Source organism: Ammospiza caudacuta, chromosome Z (genome assembly GCF_027887145.1).
Source record: "Ammospiza caudacuta isolate bAmmCau1 chromosome Z, bAmmCau1.pri, whole genome shotgun sequence".
Taxonomy (NCBI): domain Eukaryota; kingdom Metazoa; phylum Chordata; class Aves; order Passeriformes; family Passerellidae; genus Ammospiza; species Ammospiza caudacuta.
The window spans coordinates 37395892-37419902 of NC_080632.1; the positions used below are offsets into that span (position 1 = coordinate 37395892).

Genomic DNA, 24011 nt, shown 5'->3' on the forward strand with positions numbered 1-24011 from the left:
TAGCAGTTATAGTAGTAGTAGTAGTAGTAGCAGTAGTAGCAGTGGTAGTAGCAGCAGTAATAATAACAACAACAACAACAATAATAATAATAATACCACACCATTAAAACCTTATTCTTGTTTTCTTTGGCAGTCAGTAAACACAGGTTCAGTATATATTGCTATTCACTTTCCTTCACTATTTTGAAGTTCTGCCTCATTTTACATGGTGCGACTTGAAATATTGTTGGGCCTTTTGTTGTTTTTAATTAAACTAGTCAAAAATGAAAAGTGTTTGTTTCGTACTAGCCCTCTTTGAAAAGTTTGGGAGTTTGACCTGATGAAATGCAGTAAAGTATATTTTTTCCTTATTACCACATTCACAAAAGTTCCTGTTCTACCTTGGCGTTATTGGTAACACTTTCCAGTGACTTGCTTCACTTCATGGTTCTTGCATAGCGTTTAGTACCTTCATGACACAATCTGTCTTTTGTAGGCCACAGGAACTGGTTTATTCTCCATGAAATGCTGTGGACTGTTATGTTGCCCATTCATGTGATCTTTGAAATATTTAGTCATGTGAATAGCACAAGTGCGTACCTGCATCATGTATTATTAACATTGCCTGTCAAGGTAATGTAGGTTGTAATATCCAGGGTTTTTGTTGGCTTTTTTGGCTTTGGTAGTTTATATACCACTACTAAATGAGTATTATATTCACTGAAAAATCTCACAATTCTTCAACAGCAAAAGACCCAAAACTATCTCCATAGATGAAAATATGGAGCCAAGCCCCACAGGAGACTTCTATCCTTCTCCAAATTCACCTGCTGCAGGAAGTAGGACATGGCATGAAAGAGATCAAGGTGAGTAGCATGGAGTTATTTTACTTGAATTATGCTCATATAGACATTTAATTGCTGCAATAAAATGATGGCTTTTTAGAAGAATCTTTTTTCTGTGTGCAGTATGTATTTGCTGGTTTTGTAAATGTATTTAAAACCAACAGGATATTGTATAAACAACCACCATAAACAACATTATTCTTTATACATAATAATAATAATAATAATAATAACAGTAATAGCTTTTCTATCTGGTGATAGCATTATTGTTTGAAAAGACATGTGACAAATGAGGTATTGATATAGTCTGTGCCATGATCATCCTAGTAGAATTTGGAGTCCAGTGCTTTCAGAAATCAAAAGATCTCCTTAATATGATTACTAAAACATAAGATTACACCATTTCTTTACTACCATGGCATGGACATTTAGTCTCTACCATGTGACTCAGATTAGATTCAATAGGCTCTTTCTGAAGAGCCCACATGTAGCTCTGTGGGACTCTGAGGGGATTGGTAAGTAGTGGCATGTTCTGGGTTATCCAAAGCAACAAACATGCTTACTGTGGAGAAGAAGAGTGAAATTAATCAAGAGTCAAAAGAGTGAAATCAGTTGTCATAGCTCTTTCTCATGTTATCTTGATGTTTTATAAACCTAGGTGCCTGTGCAGTTCCCTCCCCTTTGTCCCCTCCCCTTTGTTATGTGAGAATGTGTTTAAACTCATATATTTGAACAGTGTTGGTTAATGGATCCTATGGCTGAGGTACTGCAGCTGTCTGGAGGGACTGTGACATGTAAAGCATAGTATGTAAAAGGGAAATACTTAAAAAGACACGCAGCTCCTTCCTTTGGGAGTCTTTCAATATTTGTCCTTAGTTTGCACATCGACTGCTGATCATTGCTCTCAGTTCTTCCGCAACTGAGTGACCCTTTGGTCTTACCTCATTTTTGTATTGTTTTAAAGCTTCTTAAAAAAACAACAACAAAAAAAGAACCAAACAAAAAAAAAAAACAAAACCCAAAATAAAAAGACCCCAACAACAACAACAACAACAACAACAACAACAACAACAACAACAACAACAACAACAACAAAAACAACCAAAAAAACCCCAACTCTCTTTTTCCCCCCTGCTAAGTTTCCTATTTCATCTCCATGTGCAAGGAAACATCTGACTGGTATTTCTTTTAGTTGCCAAACTTTCACATTTCTATTATAGAGGGTCTCATTTTAATCTGCTTTTGCCTACCTTTTTGTCTGTGTTCTTTCCATTAGGCTGTTCTTCTCACTCAGTGTTAACTAGTTTTTTTATTCATAATTTCTTTTTTACGTCATTTCTTAGGCAGCCTCTGATACTTACTTTTGACTGTTCAAAGCATTCACTTTTGTATTTTTTAAAAAGAAGCTTGCCTGTGGTCTTGCATAATCTAAGAACAGTATAAATAGCAGATCTGCCATCCAGAATCTTCCTCCTTATGCAAAATATTTTTCTCTGTGAATGCTACTTGTTTTGCCATGAAACTGTATTAAAATTCTTCATAAAAGACTGGACCATACCTCAAATAATTTTTTTACTTTCTAGATAAATTATTTTTTATAGTTGTAGGGAAGACATGTATCCCCATTTGTGAAATGTAGTTTTGTCCTGCTGAGTGAGCTGTAGGGGCTTTTGGGAAGTACTCTGCCAAATAGACTCCTGAGCACAAGTCCTGCTGACAGAGCCTTTGTCAGGTGATCTTTATAGTTCTCAAGTATCTCAACTGCATTTTAGGTTTTGAATCATTCTGCAAAGAATTATTTTCCATGAACATTGGATTTATGTTTGTATGAACTTCGCATTGCAGTTATCAGTAGTAAATAATGTTATGATTTAAATTGCTTGATGTGTATTTACAATGAACCTTTACTTAATTTCTGTGTCATTAGGTAGCTAGACTTCTGGAGTGAAATAACTTTTAATATGTTCCATAAAACAGGGAACTCCAATATGAGGAAGATAAAAGACTTAAATCAGGGTGTTTTGCTTCCTGGAGTTTGCATCCCTCCCTGAATGTCCTGTCCTCCAGCTATAATGGGCTTAGTGAAATTTTACCAGTTTCCTGTCAGAGAGATAGCCTTTAAGTCACTATTATGGACTTTCTTTCTTCCATCCTTAAGATGTTCTTCCATTCCTGCAGAGGCACAGATGCAGCACTGTCCAGCGCAAAAAGCATTGTACTGGGGGAATTAGAAGCATTTTGCCCCTAAAAAGTTATGTTTGCCTCTGATCACTTTCTGAGATTATTTGCTGCTGCAGAAACACCATAAGTAGTAAGTGATAAGCAATCCCTACCCTTGGTGCCCAGGCTTAGTGGGAAGGAGTATGGGGCAGCTCCTGGTATATTTGTTCTGCTGCTAGTTTGTTAGAGGCTGGATATCATCTTCATGGCACTGATTTAGTCTCTCTGGTGACTAGTGGTGCGACCCAAAGGAGTGACAGATTAGGTTAAATATTAGAAAAAGGCTCTTCACGCAAAGGGTGAATGGAACAGGCTCCTCAGGGAAGTGGACCTAGCTCCGGACAGAGTTAAAGAAGCATTTCGACAGTGCTCACACACATATGGTTCTTGGGGCTGCCCCGTGCAGAGCCAGGAGTAGGGCTATGGTGATCCTTTTTCGGTCCTTTCCAGCTCTGGATATTCTATGATGATTCATTTACTTATATGCATCTGTGTAAAAGCTCCTTTCAGACACAGATGTTGTATCATGATATTGTATTTATGAAAATCTATTTTTTGCTTCCATATGCCTGCAAACACAAAGATAATATAAGTAAATTTTGGAGGTGGTTTTTATGCCAGAGATCTCACTTGTGTTATTTCTCTTTTATCTATGTAAATCTGTGTGTTATATGAGGTTAGGATAAATTAAAAAGAAATAGGACTTTTGGGATCACGTTTGTGTTTATCCAGTGTCAAGAAGGAATGACCATGTGGCCACATCGGATTGCTTCTTCAGCTAGTATCCACAGGTCATCAGCACCAAAAATGCAAATCATTTCACAGTACCCACAAATAAATATGTCTCTGGATATCATGTTTATGGGTAAATAGCTTCTCTACCATGCAAATGCAATTTTAACTTTTCTAAGAGAGACCACATCAGGAATAGTGTTGATACTAAAATATACCATGGTTAATTTCAGTTTCATTGTCTCAGTTTTGGACTTGACAGAGAGAGATTTTTAACTTCTGAAATGAAGTAAGTTTAGTTTCTTCATCACCATGTCTAAATGTAAAGTATTTTCATAGAAATTGAAATGACATAGTTTTGAAAGACTCTTTTATCATTAAAGCTTTTCACATCTTTATTTAAATATTTCTAAAGTAACAGAAATGTCATGAGTGGTAGTTTGGAACTGGAAGTTGTAATAAAACAATAACATCTGAAACACATTTGAATAAAATATTTAGGATTTTCCTAGGTGTCTGAGGGGCATTCTAACAGTTTTGATAGAGAGAATGAGACAGAAATTAATGGGCAACACAGAAATATACTGAAATTAAAAATAGGACAGAGGAAAATTTTGCAGTAGGGTGAAACGAGTTAGATTAGCTTTCCATTGCTTAAAAAAAAAATCATAGTTTAGTACGTAAGAAGAGTTTAGGAGAGGAGTGATTTTGTTGTATTCATTATAGGTTTTATAACTTCTCTATGCAGGCGTGCATTATGAGGGTTGGGGACATGAATACAGGAGTACTTGTGGTGTCGTCAGGATGTAGCATTTGTGGAAGTAGGAAAAAGAAATCTAGCCTAGTTACAGTAAAATATTGCTCATGCCAGACTGTGCTTTCAGTTGTAAAACTCCAGACTGTCCTTTTGCTGTTAACTGTCTTCCTGTCATAGTACTTCCAAAAATGTTTTGATAAGATTTCCAGATGTTGTGCTTTATAGTCCGTTTTGGGGGAGCTGTTTCTTTGAAGTTGTAACTCTGGGCAGAAATAAGCAAGCGTACCCTAAAATTAGTAACTTTATAGATGGCATACACTTAGTAAGAAAAAAATCCACAAAGAATTATGTTACCAATCTGATATAAAAATATTAGTCCTCTCTAATTAACCCAAATTAACATGAAAAATAAGTTTTAAAACATTTTTATTTATTGAAGTTGGATTATTGACCCTTATAGAAAAAAAGAAAATCTTATTAAGCCATGATACTGTCCTGGAGATTTGCTCCACTGGCTTGCAAAAAAGTTTTTGACTATTTTAAAAATATATGTAACCACAAGAGTATGTGTAACTGTTTCAAAAACAGATTAAAAAAATACTGTGGAATGACAGTGTTGTTTTTTATTTTGGAGACATCCAGTGAATGTGGGAAGATTCTGTAGTTTTTGCCATTATTTTTTGCTATGTTGAAATGCTAAAAATATGCTTCTATTTGTGTGATTTTTTGAAACAGGTTTGAGGTTTTCTGGTAGTGCAAATAGGCAGTTTTATAACTGCAGAGATTTCTCCCAAGACTTTTGCCATTAGCCTTTCAAGTAACTAACTGTCCTCCAAAAATCCTACAGCCCAAAAAAGGGAAAAGTCATCTCTGAGAATCCCGCATTACTTAGAAGTTGAGCCCTAACATGACAATTGGGATTTCAATTGCTGTGTCTTCTGTCAGATTTTGTACAAGTTATTTTTTCTCTCTTGTGGCTTGTTTCTTCCAATTGGATGCCTGAATAACTTCAATAATGTCTGGATCATGTCTTAAATCTCCATCAGTTAGAAATACCTCTAAGTCTAGTAACTAATTTACTGTAGATCTCTCCCAGTCTTCCTTTCTCCAGGTTGCTGTTACTGAATTCTTTGCTGTTTCCATATCAAACAAAATTTTAAGTTCCTGCACTAGTAAGATTTTGTGAGATAGATCTAAGTTTCTGCCTGAGTAAAACTGATGAGTGTTTGAGCAATTTAGAAATTTTATGCAGTAAAAAAAAAAAAAAATTCCCTCACAAAATATGGGAGAGGAAGTTACTAAAACTTTAAAATTACTCTTGTGACTGGTGCAGTGGCTAAAGGATCTTTAGGATTAATAGGCTAATAACTGTTGGTGAACATCTTGATTTACTGACTGGCAAGTAAATTAGATGCTTTTTTTCTTAACTTGTAAGGAAACAGAAATATCAGAAAAGAGAAGGACAGTGTTCCCATCTATGGCATCCTTTTTGAAAGCTGGCTTAGGAAAGTTCATTAACATAATTTCAGACAATTTCTGTATTTGTCCTTGAGATCTGTTTTACTGTTATAGTGTTACAACACTGTGTACATTGGAAATAAATATAACAGTTGTCATCAATGCACACTGTTCATTACAAAAGTGGAGAGATTCATGTGGATTTCCATAGTAGTTAGGTGTCTGGAAATACTGAATATCAATATACAATGAACTGAATTTTAATTTTACAGTTTCTTCATCATGTTCATTCTCTTACACCTCACCCACCTCTACCAACAGTCAAGAGCCAAGATGCCATCATTCCATTAAAACTGAAACAGCTGGACAGCCTTCACCTGTTGCTTGGCCAGCATCTGTTGGACCCTCCACTTCTCAGGTCCCGACACCCTTTGTTGGATACTCCTCTTCTGGACACTTGTCCCCTCTTTCTTTCTCCCCATCCACTGGAAACTCCCTCCCCATTGGGGTCCTTCCTGATCACTGCTTCTTTCTTGGGTCTTCTTCTCATCAACAGTCGAGGATGGATGTTCTCATTTCTGAAGTGAGGGAACTAAAAGAGGAAGTAGTTAATGTAGTCCAGGAGTTGAGAACAGTAACAGAGCACCTTGGCATTTTGGTATCCTGTGTTGGACAGGGTAAAGGATTTTTTCCAGCTCCTGGAGGGCTAATACTTTAGAAGCACACTCTCCATCTAACAGATCAGTTCAGTTTGCAAAGGTTTACCTGATGAATATCTGTTAAATGCTATTCTGTGTTTTTGACTTAGTCTGAATTTTCAAAATCTTTCCATGTCAAAGTATATTTGAAAGCAATTTCTGTCTTATTAGTAGCTTGTTGCTTCTAACTTTGTATATTTTTATTTCAAAATACTTAAACAATGTATACACACACATACACATGCATTTCATATCTCTGTATCTCTATGTATTACATATAATTTTATGTGGTTTTGACTAGTCTGATAGGGTTATTTTCAGCGCTGTAATCAAATACTACCACTTGGTAAATTTTCATAACTTCACATTTGTAAAACGAGAGATATGTTTCACCAAGACTAACTTCTCAAAGTGTATTTCCAGAGTAAACTCTTAGCCATGGCTTCTGTGAGCCTGTTGGCCACTGTGCCTCTGAAAATGGCATCATGGTAACAAACAACAGCCTTACAAGGAAGAGTTCAAGTATTTGAGTCCTCCTTGTTCTTCCTCATTGCAGAAAAAAGAGGAACTGTTGGCAGAGTTCAGTGCATGAACTTTGTCTGCTTCTTAAAAATAATGTCAAATGTTGGGATAGTTTAAACAAATCCAAGATCAATAGGGAATTGGTTCGCTTTTGTTTTCCATAGTGACAATTTTGCAAGAAAAGCTGCTGGTACCTGGAATAAGTCAAAAGTTATTTTTATAAAGATGAAAAACACTTAAAGGTTGAAAGGCACTAAGTATGGAAAAATAGGTGAAGGATCTCCCAGATGTTTATTTAATGAAAATACAGAGAAAGGAAAACATACTATGAACAGGATGGCAAAAATGTTACCTTAGAATGAGTAAGTTGTTTGTACATCAAGAAAATTGACATCCTGCATTATTGAGAGTGATAAGTTTATGCTGCCTTCAAAAAACAAAGCAACAAAGATTATATCAGTTTTTCTGTATTTAAAATCAATTTAGACAAATTTACAACTGTTCATAAGTATCTTCAAGTGTTCAGAATAATGGATGAGGAACTTTTTCTTTTGGGCAGAGCAGAGACCTGACTTTTCCTTCAGTCCATGAACACTTAAGTTTCCAACTGAATGCAGAGTGTTTAGAAATATAAACAGAAGGACAAATATAGTTGGAGATGCAATAGGAAGCATACAAAAAAGGTTTGCTTTTTTTTTTTGCATTCCTGGAAATGACTGTTATTTGCTCAATAAAGTTGCTGTAAAAAATCTCATTACAGATTCTTTGTCTTTTTTTTTTTTACAATATATTGTGGAAAGAGCTATTACTTAATGTTTTCTATGTGTGATTAGTCAGGTGAATACCTCAAGGTCTCCATATTGATCAATGAAACATGTTAGTGCAAAAGGAATTTTTCTTGTATTCATGGCCATTATCCTGTGATGAATTTTGTATCATGGCAACATCCTGTTATCTGGATGGTAGACATCCTTTGATTGAAATGAGTGATACAGTGAGTGTCTTAATGCAAGATTTGTCCCAGGAGCTATTATGTGTACTTTTCTTATTCCAATTTTGCTGAATAAGAGATTTAGTATTCTGAAACGGATCACTTCTTTTCAGAACTTAAAGGGTATGTCTAACTCTGCATAATTTAAAGTATGTGGTGCAGAATGTCATTTATGGAAAGAAGAGGTATTGTCATTTTTTGGGCACCTCTCTTCATTCACATATTCTGTGTTTCTGTGTTTATACATAGATATATTTGAAAAGGTACTTTTTTACTACTTTCCAACAATCTGTATCAAACTTGATCAAAGGAGTATATCTCAGTTTGACTTAATGATTTTTAAAACCATTCTCCAGAAGGATCAACAACTAATGTTGCACAACTCTTAAAATGTTCCTAACTTACCATTAGAAACCATTAGATAATAGTAATAAAAAGATTTCATAATCTGAATGCTTCTAAATCAACAAATTCCATCACATTATTTTATCTCAAATAGCCGTTTAATCTTATTGCATTAGAAACTGGAAATACTTTTGTGACTTTGGCAGTTATGATTACAGTATTGATTTTATTTTCTGGCCAAGGTCCTTGGAGTCTCAGTCTTAATGAAATGTTACAGCTGTACATTTTTCCTTGAAGTCTGGATGACTTTCTGTAGAATAACTTAATAAATGACTAAAATGTACTCCAAAATCTTCATAACTTTTTTGGTTTTTTAGGAACATTTTTCTCATTCTTCCACAATGCTCTTCTATCACAGCAGTGTACATGAATCACACCTCTTAACAGTGATTCATAGAAGATGAAATGGCTCACCCTATTTCTGAAGTGTAAAGATAAACAAAAAAGTACTCAAGTACCTGAAATACACTGGAGCTGCTTAAGGGTTTTTTTTATGGCAATGGCCTTTTTAGTGATGGTATATATATTTGCTCTAGCAACACAGTATTTTTGGTTTGATGTCTTTTGTCACTATTTCCAAAGTCAGCCCCATTACTTGCAGCGCCTACTCCGTGTTTAATAGGTAGCCTGAGCTCTGTGCTAGTCCCAAGTACTTCCCATACAACATCCAATGTGCTGTGTTGATACAGAAGTGGTTGGATGAACTGAGTCTGCAGTTGTAGGAAGATGTGAGACAGGAGAGGCTGCAGAGGTGCAGCTGGTCCCTGGGGGTCACTGTGAAGGGGGTGGAGGTATTCTCACCTCCTTCCAACAGCAGCATCCCAGATCCCAGTGATCTCCGTGATGGCACCTGCAGCTTGGGGGTCTCACAGCAGGACAGTATTTCTGGTATGAGATGAGGATGAGGAAAGGTGAGGAAGGTTGGGCGGCTTTATCTAGAAGGTCAGTGCATGGGAAAAAAGGTATGTTTCTTCTCCCAGGAAACAGGGCCGTTATAGTAACATAGTAGTGCTGATTATAAACCTTCCCTGGGTGTTTTACTGTTACTTCCTGGTGAGAAGTGGTGAGGTGTGTTTATAGATGAGAATGAAGAATTGCTGCCCACAGCCTTTACAGGACAGTGTACCACAGTTTCAGCCTAATCTTGGTGGGAATAGCTGTGGGTTTACGTAGACATACATCTCTTCAGTATGGGAGTTAATTACCTACGTGAAATATGATCTTGTCAAACAACAGTTATGGGATTAGGTCCGTATGTCCTGCCCTATAGGGGGACATTTTTTGAAATTATTTTGGGATGGGGAAAGTTTTAGTGTTCACATATTCAATATTAATTCAATCTGACCATCATAGCTTTGGTCATCCCCCATTTTATAAATAGTGTTCTGTTAAAATTGAAAAAAAAAATATTGGGGAATTGTGTATGCAGGTTTCCCAATTACTTTAGTTTAAATATCCATGCACTAGATTATACTTTCCAAAAGCTAGTGCATATAATTTTAACAGGAACTGCACTGAGTTCTACTTTCTGTCGGTAAAACGTAGGATAGTCAGTAATGCAATGGAAAATTTCAGTTGTCCAATTTTATACAGTCACAAACACCAGCAAAGAGTGTCCTACATTCATTCATATAGGGATTTCCCTGAGTTTTCCACCCTGCCTCCCTATATCCACCCTCACCCTGTATGCTGGGAGGTGTAAGGGCAGGTAGGTAAAACCCTTCTGTCTCTTGTCCAAACCCCTTTCTGCTGAGGTAAAGAAAATCTTCAAGGTAAACACAGCCCACAGAATGATACTGTTGGCAATGGAGTACAGCATTCTTCAAGTTCATGTAGTTAAGGATGAGAAGAATGACATGTCTGCTCCATCAAAAGGGTTCTGACTTTTCTATTTCAGTTATCTGGAAGTTCTTGTATCACTTTCTTCTCTTATGTATATTACTACTTAAAGAGCAAAGCAAAATAAAATAGTGTAATTAATTATATGACTAATGGAAAAATAAATAATTCAGTTGCTTTTGCAATTAATTTTGCTTTTGCTGTTGTTGTTCTGAATTACAGTATTGTTTTAGTGTTTTTCTTGACAGCTTACAATACTGAAAGTGACTAGAAATTCTAGTCTAGTTTCTCTTCTTGGGTTTTAAATACAAATCTCAAAAGATGATACATTGAAATGGTTTATCTGTTGTGAAATGACATAATAGCACAACAGAGCATTTGATTAGCCTTGGGCATGATTCCTGATGGGAAAACAGGTGTCACAGTCTGGTAGACTGGATTGTGTAATATCAGAGGTGTGCCTGTGAAAATAACATTGGCACTAAGTAGGCTGATTTGAAAATGGGAGTTTATCAAGTCTTCATACACTGAAAAATTCTAATCCAGTATAAAATTTTCATATGTAAAATGGTTTTCCACACTTGATGCAGAAGTAAAAGTAAAACCGAGATCAGTTTTTAAAATGTGAGGTAAAACAGATCAGTCTTTTGAATGTGAAGTGAACAGCTCTTTCCAAACCTTGACACTGGTCCTAAAGTTCAGAACACTCTCAGCTGCTAAGCAGTATGCATGCAGCTGCATGACCCTGTTGTTTCTCACAAAAGTGAGTGCAAAAGCTCACCTTGAGAATTGTTAAAATATGCCTCAGAAATCCATAGCATGGAATTGACCATGATTTGTTTGTTCTGTTTTATTTTGTTGATTTTTAATTCTGGAGAACATCAATTACCAGAATTTTTCATGGAAGTAAATAAATTTTTAAGAAGCCTTACCTCTGGTCCAAGATAACACTTACAGTGAAGTGGAATGAGACACCAAAAAGTCAAGGATTAGGGCACAGATTTGTAAAAGGGATGAGCTAGTTGCAGAGACTGGTTTCTGTTTGGTATAGAACAGGATCTCTAAGCCAGTCTTTGTTACAAACATCAAGTATCGCAAACATCCAGCTGTTCAGGCGCATTTATCTTTCTTTCATATTTATTCACATATCCATAAAAAAATATGTCCCCACTCCTTTTCTTCCTTTTGTGGAGAAGATAAATGAATTAAAATGTTTTTATTGTCATGCTCCTTAGTTTTCATCCATCCCCAGTGCCAAATGTTTGGGGCAGATATAACAAAGCCTTTTTTCAATAAGGGAGAGGTGGTTGTGGTTTAAAGTAACTCAGCTGTCAGTATTCAGTATTAGGTGCCTTATTAAAATGCACAGTTGAGAAATACACAATGTTAAAGGAAATCATATTGAGCTATCAGAAAAATTGGTGATGCTGGTTTTGCCTGTGCAAAGTGGCTCTGCGCCTTCTTCCCATGTGCAGGTGTAAAGCAAAACAAATTCTCCTGACCATGGTGAGATTTCTTGTCATTATACAGACGTCCAAAGTGAATTCAAAGTTTTACTGAAGTTTTCATGTGCTTCACACAAGAGTACCCATTGGATGAGGTGAAGACTAAGGTCAAGCTGGCTGTGATGTGTGTAGTGTATCCTGCCAGCAGAAATCATTCCAAGTACTGCCTCTGGGAAAGAGAAGTTCATTTAAAGCTGTAGCATGGAAGGATGCTTCTTATAACTTGACAGTGGTGCTATGGACTCCATGGTTTTTGTCCTTCATGACAGTGATAAATACTGTAAGCTGAATATGGGTTTATCTTACTTTCTCTGGAAGTGATGCTACACTACTGAGGTGTAAATAAATCTTTACAGATTGCTGTTTGCAAGAGTGTAACTTGTACAAAAAGGTTTGTGAAACCAAGCAGCAGAAAATATACTAATAAGAAGATTTATAGAATTAAAAGATTGAAATATATTTATTATTTGTTTATGGAATCTTCTAGCTCTTCTCATAAGCATCCCTCATCGGCAAGAAAGAGAAGCTGCTATGCTGTGGTGGTGATCAAGAAAGTAGGTCAGGTGCCCAGAAATGGGCAGGTGGATGTTTAAACTTGCCCTGGGTCACTCTTTGGTTCCAGCTGAGTTCTCCTTACAGGTGGCTTGCCAAGTGCTGTGTCAAGATGACACTCATCCAGGAGCTGCCTGGATGGCAAGCTGCTTTAGACAGAGGAAGAGGGTCTTAGCTTTGATGAGGAAATTGCCAAAACTCAAGTCTCATTAGTGTTTCCTAAGGTTCTTTGGAAGCGAACAACAGTTTAATTAAAGGCTGATGTAAACATGTTTCTGCACTTTCCCTGCAGCATTTTATCACATTAGAGTTGATCAAAATTGTTGCCTTGGGCTGTCTTGAGCAGCTATACATCTGGAGCACCATTTGTGCAAGCTGCTGACGAACAGGCTACATATGCTATGTTTCACAGCAGCTCTTCTGCCCTCCTACATAGGCTGGTTTACCTTGTTGGAAGATGAGATGTTCTAACTTTTTATTTGCATAAGCCCTTTTTACTTTGATGTGATGCTTTGGAATGTATAACATGCTACCTGTTTGGGTGCCTGTGTGCTGTATCTCTAAAGTAATATGAGAATACAAACAACAGTGATTTGGAACAGCACTGAGACTTTAACATTTGAAGAACATTCTCAGCAGGACAGGACACTGTGTCTGATTAATTTTGACCTTAAAATGACTTTGTCGTAGTGCTTTTGACATCTTTCTGCTTTTCATCTGTATTTCAGATTATTTTTTCCAAAAGTCTGTTTTATTTTCATTCTCAAAGTAATAAGGATTGGAATCCCCTCCTGAAACTTAAAAACAAATAAATTGTTTTTCTGCAGCATTGTTGAAGAGATGAACTCTTCGGGATATTCAGGCACTCATCAGACATAGTAGTCAGGATCAAAGTGGAGGGTGGGACTTGCAGGGGATGGTGGAGGGTCACAGGCAGAGTCTGCTCTGTGTCTAGTGCCAGTGCCTGTGCCGGGCTTGACAACAGGATGGGGCAGGGTAAGGAATTGGACTCAGTTTCATCTGTCCTGCTCTAAGTTCGGTTCAGAAAACATTGATCCAATTGGGTCTCAGTAAGACATTCACATTTTGCAGGCCTGTCTTAGCAGAATAGAGTAATAGAGTGTGCCAATATTAAAAGGGTCAAAATAATTTTAAAAATAACGTGGTCCATGTAAGAAAGCTTCAATGTGGCCCCTGTCCAGTAAAGTGCTTAACGAATTACCTCTGCTTTGAACATGGGTTGAAAGCAGAAGTAATTGATTTGAAATTTCATTGATTTGAAATGGAACCAATTACAATGTTGATGTCTGTTCTACAAAAATATTGTAATTATATTTGAAATAATTTGGTACAAAGTCCAACAAATATTGATCAATTAATGTGAAATTTCAGAAAAAATCCAGTATTTTTGCTCTGGAGAACTTCAGTAAACTTGGTAGAAATCATACATTTGTCCCTACCAGTCTGTTATCTTCACATAGTGAGCTCTAAAGAAATGCTTTTATTTATTGGTAAACTCAAAGGAAGAAGTGACAAGACAATCCTTGTGACGTGGAAAATATGACAATAGTTAAAGTATCCCTTGTTCTTAGGGAAGTTACATCGTTTCATTATGGTTTTGGTGATAAGGGGATAAGTTTTGAGGTAATAAAATAATAAATACCATAAACTGGCCTGTGTATGGCAATTACCCTACACACCTGTGTGTAGGTGTTGCATTGAGAAACGCAATAAAAATTAAGTGGCTGTTGAAGGAACAGATGATTTGGTGATGTACTAGGGAGCTGACGGGTGTCTAGGAAGGTTCTAAAGACATAAATTTCTTCACAGGTTGACTTCTATGGTATGAAAGAAATGTAGTTTCTGTTTTGCAGGACAAGAACCTGTTAGGACATAATTTTTAATTCTCAAATTTGAAAGCAGTAATTTAAAATTAGTTTATTCACCATATGGGATTTGGATCACCATATCATATTTGTGCAAGAAAAACAGAAAGAAATATCTTCAGTCTGTAAAATGATGTGTTCTGAGGCAAGGTTCTAAGCTAATGTTATTGTTATATTGTTTTTTTAATTGTAGATATGTCTTCTCCTACAATGAAGAAACCTGAAAAGCCTTTGTTTAGTCCCACTTCTCCCCAGGATTCTTCATCAAGACTGAGCACTTTTCCCCAGCATCACCACCCAGGAATCCCAGGAGTTGCACACAGTGGTGAGGGTTATGTCGCAGGAAATAAAAACCTCCCTGTTCATTTGCTCTGTTCTCCTTTGCTATAATCAGATTGTGATGCATTTTTGCAGACTTTCTTAGAGACCTAATCGAATTTATAATACTGGTGAAAATAAAAATGGAAAAGGTTGGGATATCCTTGCAAGAGTGCTCATTTAGCTTTTCAGGTAATCTGACTGCTGGAAGTCACTTAAAAGGATTTAGGATTAATTAGTGAATAAAATAAACTGTACAATGCTTAAAGAAACTGACAGAGGAAAAATGCTCCCTGTATTTCATCCTCTTGCCTAAATCCCTTTTTTATTATTGTTGCTATGACTAGATTGTATTTAAATACCAGAATGGCAGGATTTAATACACAAGAGAAGTCACAACCATGTTCACCATGTGACACAATGAAATAAGTACCAGTGCTTCTTTTGAATGCTGAGTCTAAAAAGTCCTGATTAAGTATTTTTCAACACCTGTTTTCTGAAATCATTAGTAAATCCGTAGTAAAAATTCACTTGAAGTAAGGATGAGGTATGTGAAATGTGACGGAATGCATGTTGTCTTGAGGGTTTATCAGTTACAGGGTAATTCCAGCATCGTGGTGTGTTTAATTTTATAGGTGAGACTGACCCTGGTTTTCAGATGATCAGAAGTGTCCCTTCAACATCTCATCATGTCTCCTTGACATAAACTACATATAAAAGTTTTAATTTATTGAGCAGAGTTAAGTGACTAGAGTAAAACAGATTTGAAAATTTTGTTTTTTTTCTTCACATGAAGTTTTGCTTTGAGAAGTTTGTTTTATTTTTCCTCCATGATTTCAAGTGGCTCCCTTTAAGCTCATCTATAAGAACTATTTTCCCCTTAACATCCACTTATTTTTTATTACAATGGTCCTGAACTCATTCTGGTCAGTCTGAGGTTTCCACTACCAGCAGACACTCAAGCATATAGAGATGATGGGTGAAATGGAAGGGACAGATTTCACTTTATTCGTGTTTGTTTTTCATAGCTCTGACACGCCAGAGGAGTAATTAGTATTTTGTTTAAACTGAATTTGGTGGAGCTGTCAGTAAAATGAACCTTCTAAAAAAACCCAAACAAACCCAAAAAACCCCAGCCAATCAAAAAAAAAAAAAAATCCCCCAAATCACTTATGAGTATCTCTTTATATTAAATTTAGAGTATAGTTTTATAATATACATTCTTGAGTGATGATCATAACCTATCTTGTGATTTAGTGAATTATTTACTTGTTGGGAACCCCATTTTAATCTTTGTAGCCTGTTCTATTATGCTGATGAGCAATGCCCAAAAATATAGGAAGTCCTATAAAAATTAAGCTGAAGAAACTCAGAGATGTGAAAGGTGTTCCAGAAGAGCAGTGTTCATGTGCTTGCGCTGATGCAGTAGAGAACCACTGAACAGTGTATAAATAACCTTTCTTTAAAGACCTGATTTTGTATTTTTCCACTAATGAAAATGGAAACTCCCTGTCTCTTCTCCATTTCCATTGAACTAAGTACCCCTTGTTTCAATACACCAAGTGTGTGCTCTCTAGGTGTGTAGTAAGGGTGGAAAGTGTGTTCTTGTGCAGTGTGATAGAAGAAAGTTCTACGCTTCCAGACCAGCAACTGGGCACCAGAAGGACAAGCTGTACCTTCCTTGCACTGTGAAAACATTGTTAGTTTAGACACTATACACAGTCTTTAGGTAGAAAATTGTATGTTTGTAGAGGCTGGAAATAAAGAGAATGATAATAATAAAAATGGGTAGTGTAGGTAATTTTTTATTAGTCAAAGATAATTTTACTGGGTGGGTTGGATTCTCAGGTACTGAAGAAGTTGAACATTCATTAACATTTTCATAAAGGTCAGCAAATATTTGTGGCAATATTAATGAGTAGATACTGTCCGGTCCCCAAATGAGGAGGATAGATTGCAATACAGCGAGCAATCTTCGTTTCTTGGGACTTGGTGGTTTTCCTCAGTGTTGCAGTGCTGTAAATAAAAGTGGGGGCTTTATTTAGTATTTGATTTGATTTCTTTGGGCTCCAGATGGGAGAATTGTGTAATTGGAATAACCTTTATGTTGGAGAATGACTCCTGTTAAAAAAAAAAAAAAGAAAATACTATGATGGCATAACCCACAAAACCAAAACAAGATGCACTATTTATGAATTTGAAACAGTTACACTTTTCATTTCCTGAGATAATATAAAGGCTTTAAGTTTTTCTGTAAAAATGCCCTTACGCAGGAGTTCAATACATTGATTTATAACTGACTATATTTTTTTTGCTGTAATGCAGAGGTGAAGAATTTTAGAAGAAACAAGATGCGAAGTAATTTTAATTTTATTTTATCTTCTCCAGTCATCTCAACTAGAACTCCACCTCCACCTTCACCATTGCCATTTCCAGCACAAGCTATTCTCCCTCCTGGCCCATCTAGCTACTTCTCTCATCCAACGATCAGATATCCTCCCCACCTGAATCCTCAGGATACTCTGAAGAACTATGTACCTTCTTATGACCCGTCCAGCCCGCAGACCAGCCAGGTACTGTAAAATTATGTCAATAACTCCAAAACCAGCCCTGTGAGGAATATGTGTAAGGCATCTAGACTGGTGCCTAGCCAGTTCTGGTGTTAGAGGAATCTGGATCTGCTATATAAAGTGATACAACTTATCCTGTTCATCATGATTGAATAGAGGGTGCAGGTTAATCATATTTACTTGTTTTCCTCCGTCAAGTGTAAGAAAAATACTCTACTGAAAGCCCTGCCAGCAGCAACAGGTCAGGTCCTGGTCCTGCACCCTCCTGCAGGCTGGGCCACCAGAGGCAAAGCTCCACTCCGAGGAGTGCGTTGGTACACATGCATGTCCAAGTACACGCGTAGACATACAGGTATATTTATAGCCTGGCTATAAATTTTACTTTATAAAAGTAAACTCTTGCAAGTTAGTACTTGCCCTGTTCCATAGGCACTGATATTTCTTTGCACAGTGAGCACAACACTTATAGGCGCTGATATTTCTTTGCAGGTACTGATATTTCTTGGCATAGTGAGACATACAAATTCTTTTTTCCTCCCTTTCTAGAGAACATGCTATAGCAGATGCATTCCTGGCAACTGCACGGGTCCAAAGTTGTGTCTGATATTGGAAATTGACATGTTTTTCATTAGTAAAGTCATTTGTAAAGGTCTGTGTGCAAAATGCTTTCCATGATAACATCAGCACGCACAGTTACCATGTGATTTGCACTACAGAATAAACTGCAGTTGAGACTTGGTCTCTCAATACCTGGAATATGTCCAATGTCAGTGTAATGTAATCTTTGCTGCTGAGGCTGTTATTCTTTTGATGCCTTTCCTGAAAGGCTCTTTTGGAGCCCTGTTGCTTGTGCTTTAGCATGTTGTTTTGGAAGAGCCTTGGGTATGTAAACTGCAGACAGGTTTTCCGTCCTCTAAGAGTTAGGTTCCTTTGGAAGGACTTTCTTAGCAGGGATGATGGGATTGCTATGACAGTATTTTGTTTTGGGCTAAGGTTGGTTTTTTTTCACCAATAATGACAGGCCTTGCAGCATTCATCATACTTTCTCAGGACTGTGCAGACTGTTCATGGTGGCTATTGTCCCCATGGACTAATTTCCTCGTCAAGCTGCATGACTTCCGATATATTTAATTAACAAAAAAAAAAAAAAAAAAAAAGGTGGGCCCATAAAATCAAAATTTACTTTGAAGAAAAAAATTCTGACTATGCAGGTTTTGCTTGTTACAGTATTACTGCAAATTAAACAAAAAACTGAACACAGTGTATATTGACTTCAGAATACAAATTGCTATCTGCACATGGATTAAAATTCTTTCAATCCTGTATAGCATTTTTTCTGAGACTCAGCTGGGAATGTTGCATGCAGGACCTGATTTTAATTTGTGTAAAATTTCCATGAATAACAAAGTCTAATTAAGACACCCATTAAAAGTCCTTAGCTTTAATTCAGTGCGGAAAATCTCAGAGTTCTGTTGGATTTTTTTTTAAACTGATGTCTTAATTAGGCACTATTAAGGGAAAAATTATGCAAATTAAATCAGGCCCTTACTGTTATGCATTTCTTTAATTATTCAGTGCTTGTTTTACTTACATTTTGATTTCTTATATATGTTAAAGGAGCAGATTAGGTGATAATCTCTCTGGATTGTTCCACATCCTACTTCGGATCATTACTGAAAAAAACTACATCTAAATGAAGTATCTGACTTTCAGTTGAAAAATGTGCTGTCTTATGATTTTAATATTGGAGAATATATCAATTGAGCAGGAGTTATGCTTTCAACTTTTTGCCCAACTCTTTTCCCTTACCTCTGGTTGAAAAAATAATCTTTTGATCTTAAAAGATTAAATTTTAGTCTGATTTGTTACAGAGTAGCAGCAAACTGAGACGACTTCATATTTTTGTATACTCCATAAGGAATAACAGATTTAACTGGCCCAAGTTTACTACTTTCATCACTTTTTGTAACCTTTTTTAGGGTAATTTTTTTCGTTTCATTTGAGATTTGGTTTAGTTCCTGGCAAGAGGAGATAGGGTAAATGACACAAAATATGCAGTTTCAGTCATCTACGTCATATAAATACCATAATTTATTATCATTAATCACTATTATTAGTGAAATATTTTAAAAATTTAATTCTTTGAATTTCATCTCTTAGATTTGCTGTAAGTTCGAGCAGTTGCATGCCTAGTCAAAATATCACTAAATAAAATAGTTAAAGTCTGGCTGTATGAAAAGTAAAACAGCAGGATTAATTTTTTGCTTAGGAAAAGAAGAAGCAACTGTCAGTGAAGTTTCAGTGACAAAAGGGAATTGTTCTGATAACAATAGGATGCTTTGAGCCAAACCAGTTTTTCTTTTCAAAATAAAACATGAATTTTTATTCAAACAAATTTAATTATTATAAAATTCAAAACTGCATCTGTAGGAATACCACATTAAATTTAATTATACTTTCCCACCTCAAAACATACCCATTTGGATTTCAAAAGGAGAACTATGATAGTTTTAATTTAGCTGGAGAAATAGAAAGAATGGATACCCTGACAGCATTTACCTAAAATGAACTGCTCCTCCTGAACATCTTTCAGTAATACACTAATTTAGATTGTTACGACAAGCAACTGAGATGCCTTGTACTCCCCACAGCAATTTTGAGATTAATTACATTACTGCTGCACTGATTATAGGGAGACAGTCATGCTATTCAATGGAATACTTTAAGTAAAATTAGTTCAAGGCTATAGAGATCTCGTAGGTTCCCATTATGGGAAGCACTGAGCAATTTTCTTGACATAATGTTAAATAGTCCAAATTATGTGTGATGAACAGTCAGGAAGTTCAAACAGGCCCTTTGGCTGCACTGAAAAATGGTTCAACAATGGATGATCCTAAACAAAAGGGAGCTGTTGCTGCTGGTTTCATGAATATCTGCTTTTCATCCCCTGCTCAATATGGAGAATAAACAAACAAATGTACTGAACAGAAATAGATCTTGTTAGATACAGAGCTGGACTTGTCTCAAGCTAGTAGTCTGGTAAGTTCTCAGGGTTTTGAGAACTTTTGTACTATCCACTGATTTAGAATTTCTTCTAAGCCCTTTCTAGTGTATTTATTTCAAAGCTTTTCTTCTTAGCTAGGTACACATGTTACTGGTTGAGATTTTATGTGTGAGGACGGATCTGTATAATGATGGGGTACAGGTGCCCCTGGCTGATACTGGTTATTCAATGCAAGTTTCATCAAAAAACTAATTGATTGGTATGTGTCTAATCCTCCTATGGGGTTTATCCACATAGAGTGAGGTTTTCAAAGCTACTACAAATTTCCAGCATGTATTTCCTTTTTGAATGATTCCAGATGGGTCAATCTTTTAATCTTAGAAAGTATTACCTCCTCTGTATCTGTGTACACAAGTACAGATGCACACATGCACACAAATCTGCAAACACATGAAATTCATTATTACTCAGGAGTGTAGTAATCATATTCAGTATCAAAATAAGGTATCCAATAAGCCTGAAAAAATAGTCAAGCACAACATCACCTGTGTGGCTGAAATCAAAACCAAAACCTCCAAACATAATTCACGGTTGAGTTAAATGGAATAATTTCCTGATGAAGGTGTGGCAAATCACAGAAAAAAGATCCGAAACTGTGATAAAGAATGCAGTAAAGCAAACAGTTGAGCTGAATCCTGCCGAGGAACATCCTGGTATCAGTAGGAATTATCTTTTTTTCTGACTGAACCAAACAGTCTTCCAAGATGTTTGAGTATGTCATAATAAAGGGCACAGTTTTTCTGTAACCTTACCTCAAATGTTGTGATATTTATGATGAAATATGCTGTTTTCATGATATGGTAAAACTAACTGAAGTTGATGTGAGTTAAGTATTGGGCTGTTTTCTTCCTACAAAAAATGGCTTGTATGTGTTATTTAATACAGGCTGAGTGATCTGCTGCATATTTGCAGTATATATGACTGCATATTTGTCTAAAATTCCTGTGTCTGATAAAACATACTTTATTGCAGAGTGGGGTAGTTTGCAGCTTTGTCTTTTCATTGGTTTTATCTTTGTCTGAAGACAGAAATATCTGTAGCGCTTGAGAATAGTTGTTTCTGGAAGCTGATGAGGCCACTTATTTTCCTCCTGTACTGGATTGGGATATGGAACATTTTGTTCAATGAAAGGACCGTTCTTCAGGGATGCTAGGCAGATGCTTTGTTCTACATTCTTCAATACAATAATTACAGTTATTTGGTGTTGATGAAGGGATCTTGTGGGGCTTTCTCTGGGCTGGTCACAGTGTTTCCTCTTAATTCCTGGGAGAGTACTAGCAGAATTATCCAAAACATGCAAAATTGTGTGCATGTGGTTTCTTTGGTACAGCTAGGACTTCTTTTATTTGTTGATGTTTAATAATTTTCAGCTTCTTGAGCAAGTCTTTCCTTGTAATTTTTAAGAAATTATTAAAGATTAAATAAGGCAATGTGCAGTTTTTAATTGTGATTGGGAGGCAAAGACTGAGTCCTAGCTTAACACTATCTACTGACACGCTGTTTTAAGATTTAATTGCAGTTGTAAATTATTATCTTGTATTTAATTTCTCTAAATGAATGAGTTTAAGTCTTCAGAGTGCATGAAATACTATGTAATAGAAAAATATATTTTGAACATTTATCTACAAAGAGAATTCCTTTCCCATGCTTCTGTCACCCAAACTTATCCAGGTAAAGTTTATCACAGGTAAAATTGTGATTCAGGATGTAAGATTCTAGACTGTCTTATGAGATCCAGTCTGAACATGGATTACTGAAGCTCTGCAGTTGCTCTCAGTTTCAGCAGCGTTACATCAAGATGAAAATTCATTCATCAGTTCACCAAATGAATGAGACTTGGGCCTTTCTAGATCAAAGCTGACACCTTGATTTCTTATAGAAAACACAGTAGGGATGTTGTCAGCCAAGAACTGGCAGCAACATGTATTTCTCTAAAGCTAAGTTTTTGTGCAGGTAGCTGCATGTCATACCACATAAAGCTCTGGTGTGGTATTTGAGAGGTCTGTGTAAGATATGCTGTCATGATGAGTTACTCAGATTCTTAATAGGGAAGTTAGGGAGGATCATTCCGCTGAAAAGTGGTAACGGGCACTAAAAGAAGACAAAGTGCATTCCTGTTGCTACCTTAGTGTTCAATAGCAGAAAGGAAACCTGTACAGCCTTGATTTATGAGAAGCAAATCCTTTATGGAACCCACCAGGTTCAAAATGCCCTAAAGTATTTTCTAGAGTCACACTGGTGGTACTCTAGTAATGCCATTTCCTTATGTTCAGCAGAGTCTCAGAAGCATCATTATTAGTCAGATGGGTAATAAATTGAGGATATGTGTTTCACACATTTTGTGAAACTGACTGCTGTACCATTCAGCTATGTCTGGTGTGAGAATAACATGGCCATTCGATTTTTAGAGGTGATAGAGCATTAGGGCACCCTAGACAAAAAGGAGAGAGGGAAATTAGAAAAATAGAAGACATTTCTGATTTCTTTCAGTTGTAAGTTTTCTAAAAAATTCATCACTCTTCATGGGCACTGTACAGCACAATGACCTGGGCTCAAAACCAGAACTTACCAGCTATGATCTCCAGGTTCAGAGGTGTGTCTAGTAAACAATTTTTAATGTAAGATATTTGGTATGAGAACAAAGGACCAAAATATCCCAAACTATATCTCCTATACCTTCTTCAACAAAATTAATTCAATCAGCCTTCTCAAAACTACCCTGCCATAGGTTTTTATAGTAATATTGTTCACCATAATACTGGAAATTTGCCTTTACAAGCAAACGGAATTCTTGAGAGGAAATGGGTGAAATGGTATTTCCAAATGCATGATATCCAGTTTGACTAAACGGCATTCACTGGTTTATCAGCTAGCTATAATATGATAACATTGTGAAACACAGAATTTCTATTAAAAACCTGTGTTTTGAGAAGCAAATATACTATCCTCCAAGTGTAATGGTTAGATGGGGTAATATAATGTTTTGTTAAGCCTTGAAACTTCTTTCTGAAACACCTAGCAGAGTATCATATGTAGCTATACCTAGGACATGCACAGATTAATATAATTTCTGGCCTTTGTTAATTATTTGTTTGAAGGTGATTTGTACTTAAGATTTCGAGGAAAATTGGATTATTTAATTTGGAATTGAGAAGTATAATTAAATTTTTTTTTAAAAAGTGTATATGTGAGCATCAAATATATTTTATAATTTAAGCAATAAATAGTTCATGTAAAATTTTTAATAGATGTTTCATACTTTTGTTGTGTTTGGTTAGGTCATCTGTAGATGTTAGTTTCTACTTCATTATAGCATCAGAAATACTTTTTTGTAACACTGAAAGTAGTAGACTATATGAAAAAACACTGTCCTGAATTGTACCTAAGGTATGTGAACAAAAGTCTGAAAGGAGGTTGATTAAATATTGATTATAAATATGTTTAAAAATCCTATCAGGGCAAAAAGATACAGTGAATCCTGACTTTAAGAAAGTCCATATTCATATTGTTTACAGGTTTCTGTTCAGACTTCACACCTGAGGATTAAAATAAAATGTGCACAGTGCACACCACTGGATAACAACAGTCTGACATTCTGAGTTACATTACAGCTGTGACAGCAAATGCAACTTGCCTTTGCCTTTGGGCACATAAATGAATTAAACTGTGG

The 24011-nt window shown here is 36.2% G+C and overlaps 1 protein-coding gene across 4 annotated transcripts in view; it reads left to right on the plus strand.

The window, feature by feature from the left end:
• Positions 1–24011, plus strand: part of NFIB (nuclear factor I B) — a 163275-nt gene that overhangs the window by 112080 nt on the left and 27184 nt on the right. For all 4 annotated transcript variants that reach the window (XM_058824501.1, XM_058824502.1, XM_058824503.1 and 1 more), the window contains exons 6-8: positions 727–845; positions 14583–14714; positions 17096–17280. In XM_058824501.1, the coding sequence (XP_058680484.1) occupies positions 727–845; positions 14583–14714; positions 17096–17280 (436 nt within the window). The remainder of the gene's footprint in view (positions 1–726; positions 846–14582; positions 14715–17095; positions 17281–24011) is intronic.